We start from the raw sequence: 16,311 nt of genomic DNA, 5'->3' as shown, positions 1-16,311 counted from the left end.
AGTGCCACGTCGCTGTGCCACCCGATAAATGCCAAGGCATTTACGGAGCACCCTCTATATCTGCAGGGCACTGGCACAACCTTCTTTTAACCCGAATGTGGGTATCAATAGAGGCGAGACGCGAAAAGTTGTCATCCGTCGCTCATCCGCGGGCAGCCAGGGTGAGGCAGAGCTGCCCCGGAACTTAGCGCCCTTTCCGGACTCCGGGGTGTTGCAGCGTTGCAGCTAAGGCAGCGTGCCCTCTCCTGGTCCCCTCCGCCCGGGTGCTGAGCCTGCGGGAGCCGGCTACGGCCCCCCCGCGCCCTCCCTCCTCCTCCTCCTCCTTCTCCTCCCCTGCGCTCCTGGCGCTCCGTCCCCCTGCCAGACGGGGCTGGGTGGAGGAGCGCCGGCAGCGCCGCGCGTCCTTATCCATGGGCTGGGCGGCTTAGCGCGCCGCCACCTCTTCCGAGGAGGAGCAGTCCTGGGGCTCACCGCGGGTCGGGTGACCCACCCATGGCTCCTCCGGACGCGGCGACCGGCCGGGGCCAGGGACCCCGCGGAGGGCGCTGAGCTCCAAGGCCGCGGGGTGCGCACAGGTGGGCGGCCGTCGAGGCGCCCCTCGGGGAGCGCGCCGGGCACCATGCGTCCCCGCTTGCTGCTGTGGCCGCCGCCACCGCTGCTGCTACTGCTGGCCTGCGCTGCGCACACGGTGAGTACCGCTCCCCTCCGCGGGTCCCACGCGGGGTGGGCGTGGGGGAGTCCCCAGATCTTCCGCCGAACAGGGGGAACTCTTACACCCCGTTGCCCCCCCAGGATCATCTCTATCAGCTCCTCGCCATATAGCCTCGCCCCCAGAGTAAAACAGCAAGTGCGTAGGGCAAAGGGAGTCTTAAAATAAACGCCATCCCTTCCTTCAGGCTGTGCCTAGACGGAAACACTGGAGACGCCCCGGGCAGAGCCCATTGTGCGCTGGGCACTCTGCCTCAATTATTTCATTGAAACCTCCTGATCGGCTGTCCAGGTTGATATTGTCACCCCCTCTCTTTATGAACTAGGAAACAGAGACTCTAAGAGACCAAAAAATCTTGCCCTAGGGAAAGTTGATTGGAACCCAGGTCTGTCGGTCCCAAAGCCTTGACATTTTCTCTCTCTCTCTCTCTCTCTCACTCTCTCTCTCTCTCTCTCTCTCTCTCTCACACACACACACACACACACACACACACACACACACACACACACACACACGGGCTGCAGAAAAGAAAACCTCAGAAAGCTCTGGCTGGAACATCTTGGGTCTATGGTGGGACCGTTTGCAGCTCCCTCCCTCCCCTTTGAGATCTGGCTCCCTAATGTCTGAATGTCTGGGGGCTCCAGGGAGGAGCTGGAAAAGAAGAGAAAGGCAGAGGGGATGGCTTGTTTTCCTTTCCCACTGGAACTCCTTGGAATCCAGGGCCTCTCCCCCTGGGATTTGTGAATGAGTGGCTGCACCCAGACAGCCAGGATGGAAGGAATGGGGAGGGGGTGGTGGTGTGGGAAGTGTGCGTGTGTGGAGGGGAGGATGCAAATTCCAGAACCACTTCTTCCCACCAGCATTCCAAACTGGCCCTCAAGGCCTCTGTCCCAAGAACTCCCCAGGAAAAGTGCTTGGGGACCCAATTCAGAGTCTCCAGTCTCTGTCCTGGGTGAGTCCTTCCTGGTGTCCAATGACCTTGCCTTCCTGTAGTCCTCTCCTGGTTGATTATAAGAAAAATGTTCCATCCCAGAGCTAATGGGAGTGTTGATACTCACAGCTTGGTGACATTCTAGCAGCCGTAGTTTGGAAAAGTAGAATTTAGGACCCTCGTTCCCAGGTCCCTTGTAACCCTGGGGCCTCTTCTCACCAGTGGCAGGGCCTGGTGGTTGGAATATGCTAGAACAATAGTACCCACTCACTAATCTGAACTCCCAGTGTGGGGAAATGCCACCCAGGACGCTGGGGACAGTTCAGAGCCTCTGGGTATGTTGTTACTCAGTGCCCAGGGATGGGAGAGCTAATAGTTTCCCCCTTATCACCTTCCCCTCTCCTTCCTAATTAAGTATTTGCAGTAACCCTGAGGTTGACAGAAGAAATCACCAGGTGGCTTGGCCTCAGGACTGAGATTGTACCTACATTTTTAGTCTCAGGGGGACCCCAGGTTATGTCAATAATAAGCAGAGGGGGAAATGAGAGCTTTCACTTGGTGTGAGTCTTCAGTGTGCCTTGGAAGGCTTCTTCCTGATCCTCTGGTTCAATTCCCTTGTTTTACAGATGACCAGATTGAGACCCACAGAGAAAAGAGAGCTGCCCTGAGCCAGCAAGTTAGCAGCGGAGCTGGGGCTAGAACCCAGATCTCTTGATCCTGGTCACCCAGGGCACTCTCCCTTACGTTCTTGGTCTTTATATGTCATTTTCATACACTCATGTCCTGCCTTGTATTATCACAAGATGGTTTTCCTGTGTCTAAGTCTCCATCCTCTGGGTATTTTATGGGCTTATCCAGACCTGAGTTCTTATACTTCTTGGCAAGAACTCTTTTAATAAATAAGAATAGAACTGTCCTACTTTGGTTGGAGTATTTCCCAGCCTTTGAAACCCTGTTTACCTTCTGTTTCTTAGACTCAAACACTTGATTTGGAGATTTAAGGACATTTGAACAATTTTTTATTCATTCGGTTCCCCCATTGAATGAGGTTATAGGCATCTTCCTAACGAGGCATCATTAGGCCAAATTGCTTATTACTGCTACCCAGCCTACCCCCTTGCCTTTCCACACAGTGAAGTGTCAGGAAGGTCACTTGTAAATGGAAACCAGAAAGTGACTATGGCTGAAGGGGCCAGTTTTCTGAGACCTCCATAGGAAACGTGAATCACGCCTCCCTTTGCTGTCCCACTCCCATGAATCTCATGAGGACCTTTAATTGGAACGAGATCAAGATTATTCACCAGCACATCTGTCCCTGTCCTGCTCCCCAGTACGAACACTTTGAGATGTTGTCTCATTCATCCTCTCTCCCTAGAGCCCGTCACAGTGTAAGGAGGAGCTCAGTGAGCGTGTGTTGGTTGAATGAATGAATGAAATGATGACATCCCAAAGGAGTGTCCTAAACTGGGGCACTTCCATATAGTGCCAAGTAATAAACAAGGACATCTTGAAGGCAAGTTGCTTAGAAAATTGTACATAAGTGTATCAGGCCAATGCAAAACAGTCACTCAAGGCAGGGCTTTTTAAAATCCTTGGCAGCTGGCAAACAGCCAGCTTGATAACCTTAGTGAATTAAATGGGGTGGAGAGGGCTGCCTTTTCCTTCAAGTGAGGTTTCTTAACTTTGACACTGTAACCCTGGATATTAAATCTGGGCTTTCAGCAAGGGGTGCCAGGAAGGGAGCTCGGCCCTCCCTCAGCATAGAGAAAGCCATAGGGAAGAAATAATGGGGACACGGAAGAGAGAGGGGAATCACAGATTTCTTTGTCATGGGGGACTTTCCCGTGAATTGTGTGCCATCTAGCACCATCCCTGGCCTTTGCCCACTAGAAGCCAGTAGCACCTCTCCATGTTGTGCCCATAGAAAAATGTCTCTAGACGTTGCCTGATGTCATCTGGGAAGCAGGAGGGCGGAACTCCTCCGGTCAAGAACCACTGTCTTAAAGCTTGTCCTGTGTCAGGGGAAAGGCACAGGTAGAACTAGCAATAGCGGTTTATTGCATGTGGGATTCAGGACCATGGGTTTGGTGACAGGGAATCGGAGCCAAGATACCCGATGAACACCCACTTGCAGACAAAATGGCTTGTGCAACAATGGGCTTGATCTTCTCCAGCCTCCTTCTCGCTTTCCCTCATCTCTCCATCCTGTCTCAGTGGATAGCTCAGAGACAGAAAAAGTCCTGGCTTGGAGGAACAGCCCATGATGCTCCTGCTTCTTGGGGCTGACAAGCTCTGTGACCACCAGAAGCAGAATTTCAGGAAGACCAGCAAGGGTCACCTGAGGAGCTGGCTATGGACAACTCTTCAGAGGAGGCTCTCTGGGATTTTTTTTTTTTAAATATTTTATTTATTTATTTGACAGAGAGAGAAACAGCGATAGAGGGAATGCAAGCAGGGGGAGTGGGAGAGGGAGAAGCAGGCTTCCTGCTGAGCAGGGAGCCCGATATGGGGCTCGATCCCAGGACCCTGGGATCATGACCTGAGCCGAAGGCAGAGGTTTAACCCTCTGAGCCACCCAGGCGCCCCTCTGGGATTTTTTTGAAAGAATTTATTTATTTATTTGACAGAGGTAGAGTGAGCGCACAAGCAGGGGGAATCGCAGGCAGAGGAAGAGGGAGAAGCAGGCTCCCCTCTGAGTGGAGAGCCTGATGCGGGTCTCGATCCCAGGACCCTGAGATCATGACCTGAGTCAAAAGCAGACACTTAACCCACTGAGCTACCCAGGCGCCCCTGGGATTTTTTATATTCCTGAAAAATCACCTTCTCTTTTTCTGGGGAAATATTTGTGGATTTCTTTTGGAATTGTTACTATCTCTAAGATAAATGTGAATGATGAGGAAAATGATAAGGACTTCCTTTATCCAGCACTCCCGTCACCAGATACTCAGCCAAGTCCTTGCCCGCAGCATCCGACTTTATTTTCATAACCCTCATTGTGCAGAAGAAGCAGCGGAGGCTCAGAGAGGTGAAGCCATTAGTCAGGGCCGCCCGCCCAGATGCCCAGATGTGGTGTGAGGACCCAACTCCGGGATTCCTAACCAGAACCAGCATCTCCCAGAAAGAGGCCTGCGCTGGTCTCTGTCCCCAAGGGGCTGTCACAAAATTCTCTTCCAATTCACTCTCAAAGTGACATTCATTTCTGTTTAACTTAATCGATTTATAAAACACAAAGATGAATTACACCAGCATTTTATTAAAGGGGCCAGAGATGAGCTTGGGGTCACAAAATCAACCAGGTGGTGCACTTCCCAGACTCTTTAGGGAGCTTCTTCTCTTAGCTTTGGCATCATCTTTCAGTGGTCCCATGGAGCCCACCTCTCCACCTGGTCCCCTGCCCTATGGCTTCCTCTAGCCTGCTGCAGGGAGGAGGGAGGGCGGAGCTCTCTTCCTAGCACCCATCCTTTTTTTTTTTTAATTTTTTAAGATTATTTATTTATTTGACAGACAGAAAACACAAGTAGGCAGAGAGGCAGACAGAGAGAGAGGAGGAAGCAGGCTCCCCGCCAAGCAGAGAGCCCAACGTATGACTCGATCCCATGACCCTGAGATCATGACCTGAGCCGAAGGCAGAGGCTTAACCCCCTGAGCCACCCAGGCGCCCCCTGGCACCCGTCTTTGAAAGTCCCTACTTCATAACCAGAGTGAGAGCGACACCACCACAGTGGCGCTCTCCAGTGTCCCGCGACTTGCTCCTCGCTTCCCTGCCTTTATTTAGCAAGCCGAGGTTTCTCCCCACTGACCTTCACTCAGGCATTGGGACAACCTGCAGCCCAAGGTAAAACCCACAACACTCAGATCCTATCTACTTGCTTACATTACAAACAGGGCTGCTCAGCCTTCCTGTGGACTCCAGAAAATAATAATATCCCGAGGCCCAGTCAGCCTCAACATTCCATGTCCAGAAGATTCCAAGGGGCATTTGGGGAAGGGACATCTCTGATTGGCCATGTCCTGAAGTCCCAGCACACCATGCTGCCAGCATTCCCAAGTTTTCCTGTCTTTTCTAGAATCCTCTGGATGTCTGGCATCGATCCCTCACTGGTGGGCTCTCCCTGATATCTATGTTCCTGACCTCACCAACCCCTCTTTCATTTTCAAAGACAAGCTTGTCTCTTATTTCCTGAGAGTCAGAGAATGAACTTCCTCCGACCAACAAACATCTGGTTCTTATAGACGTATCTAAATTGCACCCTCCTGGGACATCTGGGCAGCTCAGTCTTAACCTGTCTGCCTTCAGCTCAGATCATGATCCGGATCGAGCTCCGCATCGGGCTCCTGCTCAGCAGGGAGCCTGTTTCTTCCTCTTCCTCTGCTGTTCCCCCTGCTTATGCTCTCTTTCTCTAAAATAAATAAGTAAAATCTTAAAAAAAAAAATTGTACCCTCCTGTTCCCTTCCTTCCCATCTGTGTCACTCAGCTCTGGCTACCGTAACAAAGTACCACAGACTGGGAGGCTCAAACAACAGACATTTTATTTTCTCACAGTTGTAGAGACTGGATGTCCCAGATCGAGAGCCGGCAGAGTTGGTTTTGGTGAGGGCTCTCTTCCTGTTTTGTCCTCACCTGACCTCTCCTCTGAGCGGGTGCTAGAGACAGAGTGTGAGCTCTCCATTGTCTATTCTTATAAGGACACTAATCCTGTCAGATCAGGGGCCCATCCTTATGTCTGTGTTTAAACTTCCTTACCACCCTCCAGGCCCAATCTACAAATACAGCCCCATGGGGGATAGGGTTTCAGCATAGTAATTTGGGGAGTGGGAGTGGGGCACAGACGTTCAATCCCTAGCATAATCCGAGTGGAAGAGAGGCACTTCTATGGCTAATCTGGCCAGTCCCTGCACCTGTGCTCCCAATCCTTCCACTCCAATCCACAAGGATTCCTGTCCTGAGAGGACACAGCCATTGTGCCCAGTCTATCATTTTCCACTGACTGCCTTTCCCCACCAGCTGGTCAACTTGCCCAGGTCTGTCCAGCCCAGGTGGTGCACTCTGGGCCTCCCGGCTGCAGTTCCATCTCTGCCCCTGACGGCCAGCTTCTTGGAAGAAGCATCCATGATGCCTGCCTCCACCTTCTCTGATTTCTCAGCCCACCGCCACCCACCCCACCACACACTGAAATCCGTCTCCTGTGTAACTTTCATTTTGCTGTCTTCATTATACCCTTTCTGCTCTGGTCCAACCTAAAGGGACCACATAATTTATGAGAGAGATGGGAGGTTGTAAATCATGATGCTGAGACTGCAGGCATACACCTGACAGTCTTTGGCAAAGTGGGCGCGGGACCCGCATCTCGAGACATCTGGTGTGGGATACTCCTTTCCACCCCTCACTCTCTTGGCTTCTGCTCTTCACAGGTTTGCAGTCACCATTTGCACTCTGTCTTCTCCGTCCTGGAAGGATCTCCTGCCCAGGCTTGTCCTTGCTTTCCTCACTCTTACCGTATGATCTCCTTTAGCAGTCCTACCCTGTCATAAATCCAGCCTTCCAGACTCATCTTACCCCAGCTCCCAAGACCTCTTCTCTTTTCCTTGCTTTTCCTGTTCTTGAAACTAGGGAGGCACCCAGACCAGCCTCATGGGAGTCACACTGTCCTCTGCCCTCACCCTGACATTCAATCCACTGCCCACTGCTGGAGAATCTGCTTGCCCACTGTCACATCCAGGCCCTTTTCTTTATGGGATGTTCTGGTACTGCTGTTCTGGGTCAAGTGATTCTCACTTCTTCCCAAAGTGCTGGAGTCACCTCCTGGAGGGTCGGTCCCCTGCCTCCAGTTTTGGTCCATTGCCATCTGGCTGCTGCCTTCCTTGTGTACTTCAACAGTTGGCCTCTCTGGACCCCTCAGGCCAGGAGCTTCAAGAGCAGCAACTATGTCCCATCTACCTTAGTGTCCCCAGGGATGAATCAATTGCTGGGTATAGAGTAAGTGCCCAATAAATATTTGATGAAATTTTGCTTTTGAGCTGTTTTTTGGACAATGTGTTTCCTCTTCTTAGTTCTCCTTGTCTACACTAGCTAGTATCACAGCTCCTTTTATTTCCCCCTTGAAGCAATTTCTTTCCAGTCGAAGTTGGCAGGCAAGTAATTATATCATAAAGTGTGATTGGCAGAGTGACGTTGATTTTCTTCATCTTTTTCAGAATTCAAAAGATTTTTATTTTATCTCTTCCCAGATTTTACCTTTTCAGATTCAAGAGTCCAAAGTTAAACTAGCAGAACTCTCTCTTGACATCTTTCTTCTCTCATTTTGCGTAATTATTCTCTCTCTCTGCAGTCTGAAGTTTTCTGAAGGATAGAATATAGCTGCCCCATAGAGTACGTGCTTTAGGAATGGGAGAGATTGACCTTACTCCCCCTTACAATACCAAATATGCAAGAGAGGCAAGCACATTGTCCCAACTTGGTTTTTCTCCAAAGGTCTGATCATTGAGATGAGACCTCACAGCACACTTCAGGGCGAAGGGGTCTTCTCAGAGAGGAATTGTTGGCTAACAGGTTGAGCAGACACTTCAAAATATGTCTACCATCTGAAAAGAAAATCCCCCAAAGAAAGGGATGGTGGGCTAATCACAGAATCATGAAGCAACAGGTATGAACTTGGACACTGTAGAGACTACCTGTAGTGTAGTGTAGTGAACTTGGTTGAGTGGACAGTTGACCAGGGGACCAAGGTCAATGCTGAAGTATCAAAGAGTGATACTTGTACAGAGACACTACTAGATACACAGTCTTAGAAAGTTTACAACTTAAGTGCCTTACTTAAAAAGAATTACTGTAGGTCATGCCTAGCAAAGGCAAAACTGAGTCTAAAATATGGGATACAGGGGTACCTGGCTGGCTTGGGTCAGTAGAGCATGTCACTCTTGATCTGAGGGTTATGAGTTCAAGATCCACATTGGGTATGGAGTCTACTTAAAAAAATTAAGATAAAATATGGGATACAAAAAAGTGGAATTTGTCCAGGATGGCCAGGAACAGATCAGTTCCACGGTTCTGAAACAGAGGTTTTAGTCCAGAAAGTCAAAGGACTCTTTGAAGTCAGTTCCAGAAAGCTCCTTGGCAGAGCTGCTCTATTCAGAACCGTGGAGTCCAACCATGCTCTGCAATTGATAAGCTGAAGGCCTATGAATTTTGTGATTAACAAGAAAAAAGAGAGCTAATTGAAGATTCCAGCAAAAGACAAAAGGTATATAAAAAATTTCATGATACAAGTATTTCTTTTAAAGTTTGACATAATTGCAGCAATATTTTTAAAACTCCAGATATAAAGATGGCCGGGACTCAAAATTGGAAACCGAAGAGGAAAAGTCCTGTAATGTGTGTTTTTGTGTCGTTAATTACAATAATAAAGAAAAATACCATTTAGCAAAGTTCTTTTTTCTTACACTCCCTTAGGGAATTTAGGAGGAATACATATCTTTAAGTGTACTTTTGTCCGAGGTGCCTTTTTTAATACCAAGCAGCATTCCGTTCTTGGTACCAACGATTTTGGGATTTTCTGCTCAAAATATTTCACTTATGGTGCTAAATATATGTGGTTTTTCCTCACATTGACAGCCAATCCTCTAAACCTGCAGACACTAGCTGGGTGTTCTAAAATTCAGTTCAGTTCTGGGGCACCTGGGTGGCTCAGTGGATTAAGCATTTGTCTTCAGCTCAGGTCATGATTCCAGAGTCCTTGGGTTGAGTCCTGGCATGGCATCTCCAGATTGAGATTGAAGCCTGATGTTGGTGGGAAGTCTGCTTCTCCCTATCCCTCTGTTCCTTCCCTAGCTCATGTGCTCTCTCTCTCAAATAAATAAATAAAATCTTTTTAAAAAAATCAAATTCAAGTCAGTTCTGACTCTATCCACCTGGAATCAGCAGAGACCCCATGGGTTAAGGACACAGTCCACAAGACTGCTGCTACTTTATTTATTTATTTTTTTTTATTAAAGATTTTATTTATTTATTTGACAGAGAGAAATCACAAGTAGGCAGAGAGGCAGGCAGAGAGAGGGGAGGAAGCAGGCTCCCTGCTGAGCAGAAAGCCCGACGTGGGGCTCGAACCCAGGACCTGGGATCATGACCTGAGCTGAAGGCAGCGGCTTAACCCACTGAGCCACCCAGGCGCCCCTAGACTGCTGCTACTTTAAATGCTGAATCACGAGCCCGGGTCACCCATACTTCTGGCTGATCAGCTGTACGTTGAGGGTTCCCATGACCTCCTCCTTCGATTCGGTAATTTGCTAGAAAGGCTCACAGAACTCAGGAAAGTATTTTATTTGCCATTACTGGTTTATTATAAAGGCCACAGCTCAGGGACAGCCAAGTGGAAGAGATGCAGAGGGTGGGGAAGGGGAAACATGGACGCTCTCCAAACTCCTTGTGTAGGATATTTATGTAGGTTTCATGACAGGGGCATGATTGACAAAATCACTGACCATTGGTGACTTACTCAGTCTTTGCCCTCTCTCCCATCTCCTGTGATCAGAAGGGCAGCTGGAAGTTCCAATCTCTCACCACATGGTTGGTCTTTCTGGTAACCAGCCCCCATATCTAGGGCCCCCAGCCGCCAGTCATCTTATCAGCATATACAAAGTCACTCCTCACTTTGGAGATCTCAAGGGTCTTAGAGGCTCTTGTATTAGAAACTGAGGCGTAAGACCCAATATTATAACAAAAGATGCTTCTCTCACCCCTAATGCTCAGGAAATTGCAAGGGTTTTAGGAGCACTATGCCAGGAACCAGAGATGAACACCAAATATACATTTTTATTATATTTGAGTGTTACATTAGGACGTGTAAATGTTACATTAGGACAGTTTCAAATGACAAATTAACCTCAGGTGTTTATCTACTCTGTCCCTGGGAGCATCCTTAATGTGCTAGTAAAGGAATCACAAAGGTATTAAACCCACAAAGTCAAAGGGAACAAGATACAATGAAGCAGAGATAAATCTTGGGGAATGTACAGCGAATGAAGTAGAGGTAGCAGTGAGGGGGGGAAATACCAACCTACATATGTGTGCCGGGAAGAGGGGGATTGATGACCAGTGGTCCCATTGGCCTGCAGAGCCCTGGAAAGGCTCCGAGCATGGAAGAGAAATAGAGGTCCTGACTGTGGGGACCCACTCAGCCTGATTATTTATTGTATAGCAAAGGCCACAAACTGTTTCCGCTCACTGTGGTTCTAAGGATCCCATTAGTGCTTCAGTCTTAACTATGGCATTGAGCACAGCACAGGCACCATAACCAAAGGGACTGTGATGGTAGCTACACTGGAGGAGAGCTCAGCATTAATGTATAGATTTGTGGAATCCTTATGTTGTGCACCTGAAACTAATGCAGTGGTGAGTGTTAACCATACTTCAATCATATACATGCACACATATATGTTATATATATTATATACATATATATCACATACGATAATATGTGTGGGTGTATGTGTGTGTATCTATGTGTATATACGTATATACATATGGCACTGAGAAAGTCCTCCAATGTGAAAGCAAACAGAAGGAAAAGAGGAAATATCCACCATGCAGAGAGGAGAAAAAGGTCACATGGTTACAGTTAATGTCCTGAAATACAATCCTTTAAAAAGGATGCCAGATGTAGGGGCACCGGGGTGGCTCAGGCGGTTAAGTGTCTGACTCTTGACTTCAGCTCAGGTCACGATCTTGGGGTCCTGGGATTCAGCCCTGCATCAGTCTCCACGCTCAGTAGGGAATTTGCCTGAGTCTGTCTCCCTTTCTCTTTCTCCCTCCCCTTTTTCGTGCTCTCTCTCTCTTAAAAAAAAATAAATAAATCTAACTTTAATTAAAAAAAAAAAAAAGGATGCCAGATCTAAGAATAAAGAATGTGGGAAAGAGGGTGTTAGAGAAAAGGAATCACCAGAGAATAAGAAAAGCTGTGTAGAAATTAAGTGTATGATGACAAAACATTTATTAGGAAACTCAACAGGTGATGTTAAGGAGGTACCTCAGAAAAAGAGCATCTGATACAAGGGTAGGAGAGTAGAGAAAGGTGAAAAGATTAGACGGTCCATCTGGGTTGTCCACTATTCAAATAATATGAATTCTAGGAAGATGGAATAGAGACGATGAAGGGAGGAACTAATAAAATAAATCAATAACATTTTAAAAATTCCAAGACAGAAGAACACAAATCTTCAAATAGAAATGTCCCCTGAGTATCTAACCAATGAATAAAAAAAGATGCATTTCCGCAAGGAATTTAAAAGCAACTAAAAAGAAAAATCCTGAGTATTTCTACAGAGAAAACAGAAGTCACGTACAAAAGGCTTTGAAGCCCAATTGGATTTCTTACCGATATTGGAAGAGAGAAGGAGAAATGCTTTCAAAACATGGAAGGAAATTTCTTTTCAACCCAGAATTCTCTGCCAAATTTGATTAATTATCAGATTAATAAAAGCTTGTTCATTCCTGCCGAGCTTTCAAAGTTTATCTCCCACACATGCTTTTGTAGGAAGTAACTAGAGACTGTGCTTCTACAAAACAAGGAAGCAAAGCAAGGAAAAAGACATGAAATCTATGAAAGTGAAGACTAGCTAGAAGAGTGGGGGAGGGCGCCTGGGTGGCTCAGTGGGTTAGACCTCTGCCTTCGGCTGAGGTCATGGTCTCAGGATCGTGGGATGGAGCCCCGCATGGGGCTCTCTGCTCAGCGGGGAGCCTGCTTTCCCCCTCTCTCTCTGTCTGCCCCTCTGCCTACTTGTGATCTCTCTCTCTCTCTGGGTCAAATAAATAAATAAAATCTTTAAAAAAAAAAAAAAAGAAGAGTGGAGGAGAGGGTACCCCAAACCACAGCCAGGCATCAGGCCCAGATTGGAGCGAGAGGAATGAGGGCCGGCAGAGAGGTCCCTAGAGGTAAAACAAATAAAACTGTTGATAGATGTCTCTTGAAGCAGTCAGAGCACTTAGAAAAATTAGCCATATGTAGAGAGAACACTAATCAAATGAAAAAAACAAAGTAATTATTGACCTCAGGAAAAACAAAATGTACGAGAAGAGACATAATCATTTTACATGGCTAGACTTAGCAGTGAGCGATATATCACAGTCAAAACAAGACATTATAAATATAGACCATTCATTTAACTAAAAATTAAATCAAATATTAAAATTCAAATTAAATATACGTATATAAATATAAATTAAAAACTAAATATATGGGGGACAGAATGAATGTCCTATGTATGTAGGAAGATTTAAAAACATCTAAATCTTTGTCTTCCATAACAGAGAGTTTTAAGTAGTGTCTCTGATGAACAGACCAAGAAGTAGCAGTGTAAGAAAATAATTTTAAAATATGGAGGGTGCCTGGCTGGCTCAGTCAGAGAAGCATGTGACTCTTGATCTTGGGGTCATGAGTTTGAGCCCCACGCTGGGTGCAGAGATTACTTTAAGAAAATCTTAAAAACAATATGGAGATAAAAACCAAATGAACCGCTAAAGAGTTGAAAATGGTTGCCTCTGGAAAGTAGGTAAAGGTTAGGGAAGGAAACTGCTATTTTTCATGACAAACTCCTTGGCTCTAGTACAAGTAAAAGAAAAAACACATATGCGCAAATTTGAACTTTTTAACTGTTTAAAGGTATCTTCTGAGGACCAGTCGCTCTTGTTTTGAGGACAGTGTTAGCAGTTCTTTCATCTTCATTTGTTTCTCCCTGAATTCTATTTATTTATCTATTTATTTATAAATATTTTGTTTCTTTTTTTTTATTTTTTTTATTTTTTATTTTTTATTTATTTTTTATTTTTTTATTTTTTCAGCATAACAGTATTCATTATTTTTGCACCACACCCAGTGCTCCATGCAATCCGTGCCCTCTACAATACCCACCACCTGGTGCCCCCAACCTCCCACCCCCCACCCCTTCAAAATTCTCAGATCGTTTTTCAGAGTCCATAGTCTCTCATGGTTCACCTCCCTTTCCAATTTCCCTCAACTCCCTTCTCCTCTCCATCTCCCCTTGTCCTCCATGCTATTTGTTATGCTCCACAAATAAGTTAAATATTTTGTTTCTTTATTTTAGAAAGGGACAGCGAGACCACAGAGGGGAAAGGCAGAGAAAGAGGGAGAGAGAATGTCAAGCAGACTCCGTGAAGAGCTCGGAGCCCGACTTTGGGCTCCATCTCAGGACCCTGAGATCATGACCTGAGCCAAAACAAAGAGTTGGACACTTAAATGACTGAGCCACCCAGGTGCCCCTCTCCTGTGAATTTTAAGTAAAATTATGTTTAATAATCATATAGAAATATACATATAAACACACATGCAGTTTCTCCTTCCCTTCTCTAGGTTAATTTAGATCATAAGGGGGCTTGTTTTCCATTTATTCTCCCTCCAGTGCCTCTGCTGGGTGGTTGCTCCATTGAACACAGTCCTCCCAGCCTCTCCCAGCAACCCCAAGGGCCTCTTTTCTCTTCTTTTTTTTTTCTTTTTAAAATATTTTATTTATTTATTTGTCAGAAAGAGAGAGAGCACAAGTGGCAGGCAGAGGCAGAGAGAGAAGCAGGCCGATGTGGGGCTCGCTCCCAGGATCCTGGGATCATGATTGGAGCCGAAGGCAGCCAGTTAACTGACTGAGCCACCCACAGGTTCCCCGAGGGCCCCTTTTCTTAACTGCAGTTCACCGTCTGGAGCCATGGGCTCAGTCCTTTCAGCAGAATGCTGCTGCTGGCATGCCACTACAACACAGAATTATTTTGGTTTATTACATTTTAATGGAAGGATCGGGGTAAAAGAAATGTGGAATGAGTCACTTCACACCCATCAGGATGACTGTTACTAAAACAAAGTATAAAAATAGGGGCTCCTGTTTGTCTCAGTCGGTAGAACGTGTGACTCTTGATTTCAGGGTCTTGAGTTTGAGCCCCACATTGAGTGTAGAACCTACTTTAAAAACATATGAAGTAAAACAGGGGTACTGGGTAGCGGGGCTGGTTAAACCTCTGACTCTTGATTTCAGTTCAGGTCATGATCTCAAGGTCGTGAGACCGAGCTCCATGTTGGGCTCTGCAATCAGCGTGGAGTCTGTTTCAGATTCTTTCCCTTCCCTCTTCCTGTCCTTCTGCTCCTCCTCGCTCTCATTAAATAAATAAATAAATAAATAAATAAATAAATAAATAAAGTCTTTTAAAAAATATAAAGTAAAACAAAAGAATAACAAGGATTGATGAGGATGTGGAGAAAACGAAACCCCTGTGTATTGCTAGTGGGAATGTAAAATGGTGCAGCTGTTGTGGAAAACCCTTAAGTGGTTCCTAAAAAAGTAAACATAGAATTACCATGTGAGCAAGCAGCTCTGTCTCTGGTTATCCACCCACAAGAATCGAAAGCAGGGACTCAGATATTTGCACACCCATGTTCATGGCGGCATTATTTACAATAGACAAGAGGTGGAAGAGACGTGAGTGTCCATCAGCAGAGGAATGGAAGAACAAGACGTGGTGTATACACCCAATGGAATATTATTCAGCCTGACAATGGAATGCTATTCTGATAGATGCTACAACATGGATGAATCTTGAAAACACAGTAAGGGAAGTCAACCAGACATGGAACACATACCACGATTCCACTTAGATGAAATACCTTCAATAAGCAAATTTGTAGAGTCAGAAAGTAGACCAGAGGTCATCATGGAAGGAGGGAAATGGGTAGTTATTGCTTAATGGGTACAGAGCTCCTGGTGCAATGTTGAAAAAGTTTGGGAAATAGTGACAATGGTTGCACAACGTTGTCAATGTATTTAATGCCACTGAACTGTACACTTAAATGCAGCTAAAGTACTAAATTTTATGTTATGTATATTCTACTGTGATTTAGAAAAAGGAAACATAGGGTAAGAAGAAAAAGTTTAACTGTCCTCTGATTATTATTTTTTCTGTAGTCCAAGGGGAAAACACCAAGGAAGCTGAACTTTTCTTGGAGAGATATTCCCAGCCCTCTCATTTCTAACCTTCCTCCACTTTTTCAAGAGTCCTCTCTGCAGCAGTGACTCTTTCTTGAATCCCACAGTGCAAATCGTCACCTCTTAGGGGGAACTTCACTCCCTAAATGGCACACTTCACTCCCTAAATGATGCCCTAGAATCTGTTTCCTACCCTGTGTCAGTCAGCTATGCTGCGTAACAATCATAAACATCTCAGTAGTATAGAGCAATAGGTGTTTACTTCCCTCTTTGTTTGCAAGGGAGCTAAGGTTTGATTGATCCAGCTGGCTTGGCTTCAGCACCCAGGGTTAGGTTCAGGTCTGCTGCATGTGTATTATTCATTCTTCCAAAACCAGCAGGATACCCCAGGTGACAGAAAGGCAAGAGAGCAAGCATATCTGTGCAAACATATTTCAAGCTTCTCTTCATATCACATCTACCTAGCATCCCAGTGCCAGTCACATGGCCAAGCCCACACGAGGAAGTATACTCCATCCGCCATGAGGTCATACGTATAAACTCCCATAGAGAATTGAGACCAATGATTCTAATTAGGATAATGCCTCTTTCCTTGTCCTTGGCAGTAAATCTCCAAAGTCTGTTATGAGTTATGTTGTCTATATTAATACCAAAAGGATGCTGTGGCATGTGGAAGTTCACCAGTGCAGTCCA

General features: G+C 46.1%; 1 protein-coding gene across 3 annotated transcripts in view; it reads left to right on the top strand.

Annotated features, from left to right (window-relative positions):
- The first annotated feature begins 229 nt into the window (after positions 1-229).
- The window catches only part of SCTR (secretin receptor), a 73,470-nt gene continuing 57,388 nt past the window's right edge, over positions 230-16,311 (top strand). For 2 of the 3 annotated variants that reach the window (XM_047722585.1, XM_047722584.1), the window contains exon 1: positions 230-688. In XM_047722585.1, the coding sequence (XP_047578541.1) occupies positions 620-688 (69 nt within the window). In that variant the 5' untranslated portion in view covers positions 230-619. The remainder of the gene's footprint in view (positions 689-16,311) is intronic. The other variant, XM_047722586.1, reaches the window with a different exon arrangement.

Source organism: Lutra lutra, chromosome 3 (genome assembly GCF_902655055.1).
Source record: "Lutra lutra chromosome 3, mLutLut1.2, whole genome shotgun sequence".
Lineage (NCBI taxonomy): Eukaryota > Metazoa > Chordata > Mammalia > Carnivora > Mustelidae > Lutra > Lutra lutra.
The sequence above is the reverse complement of the archived record's forward strand: the minus strand, read 5'-3'. Positions and strand labels throughout refer to the sequence as shown.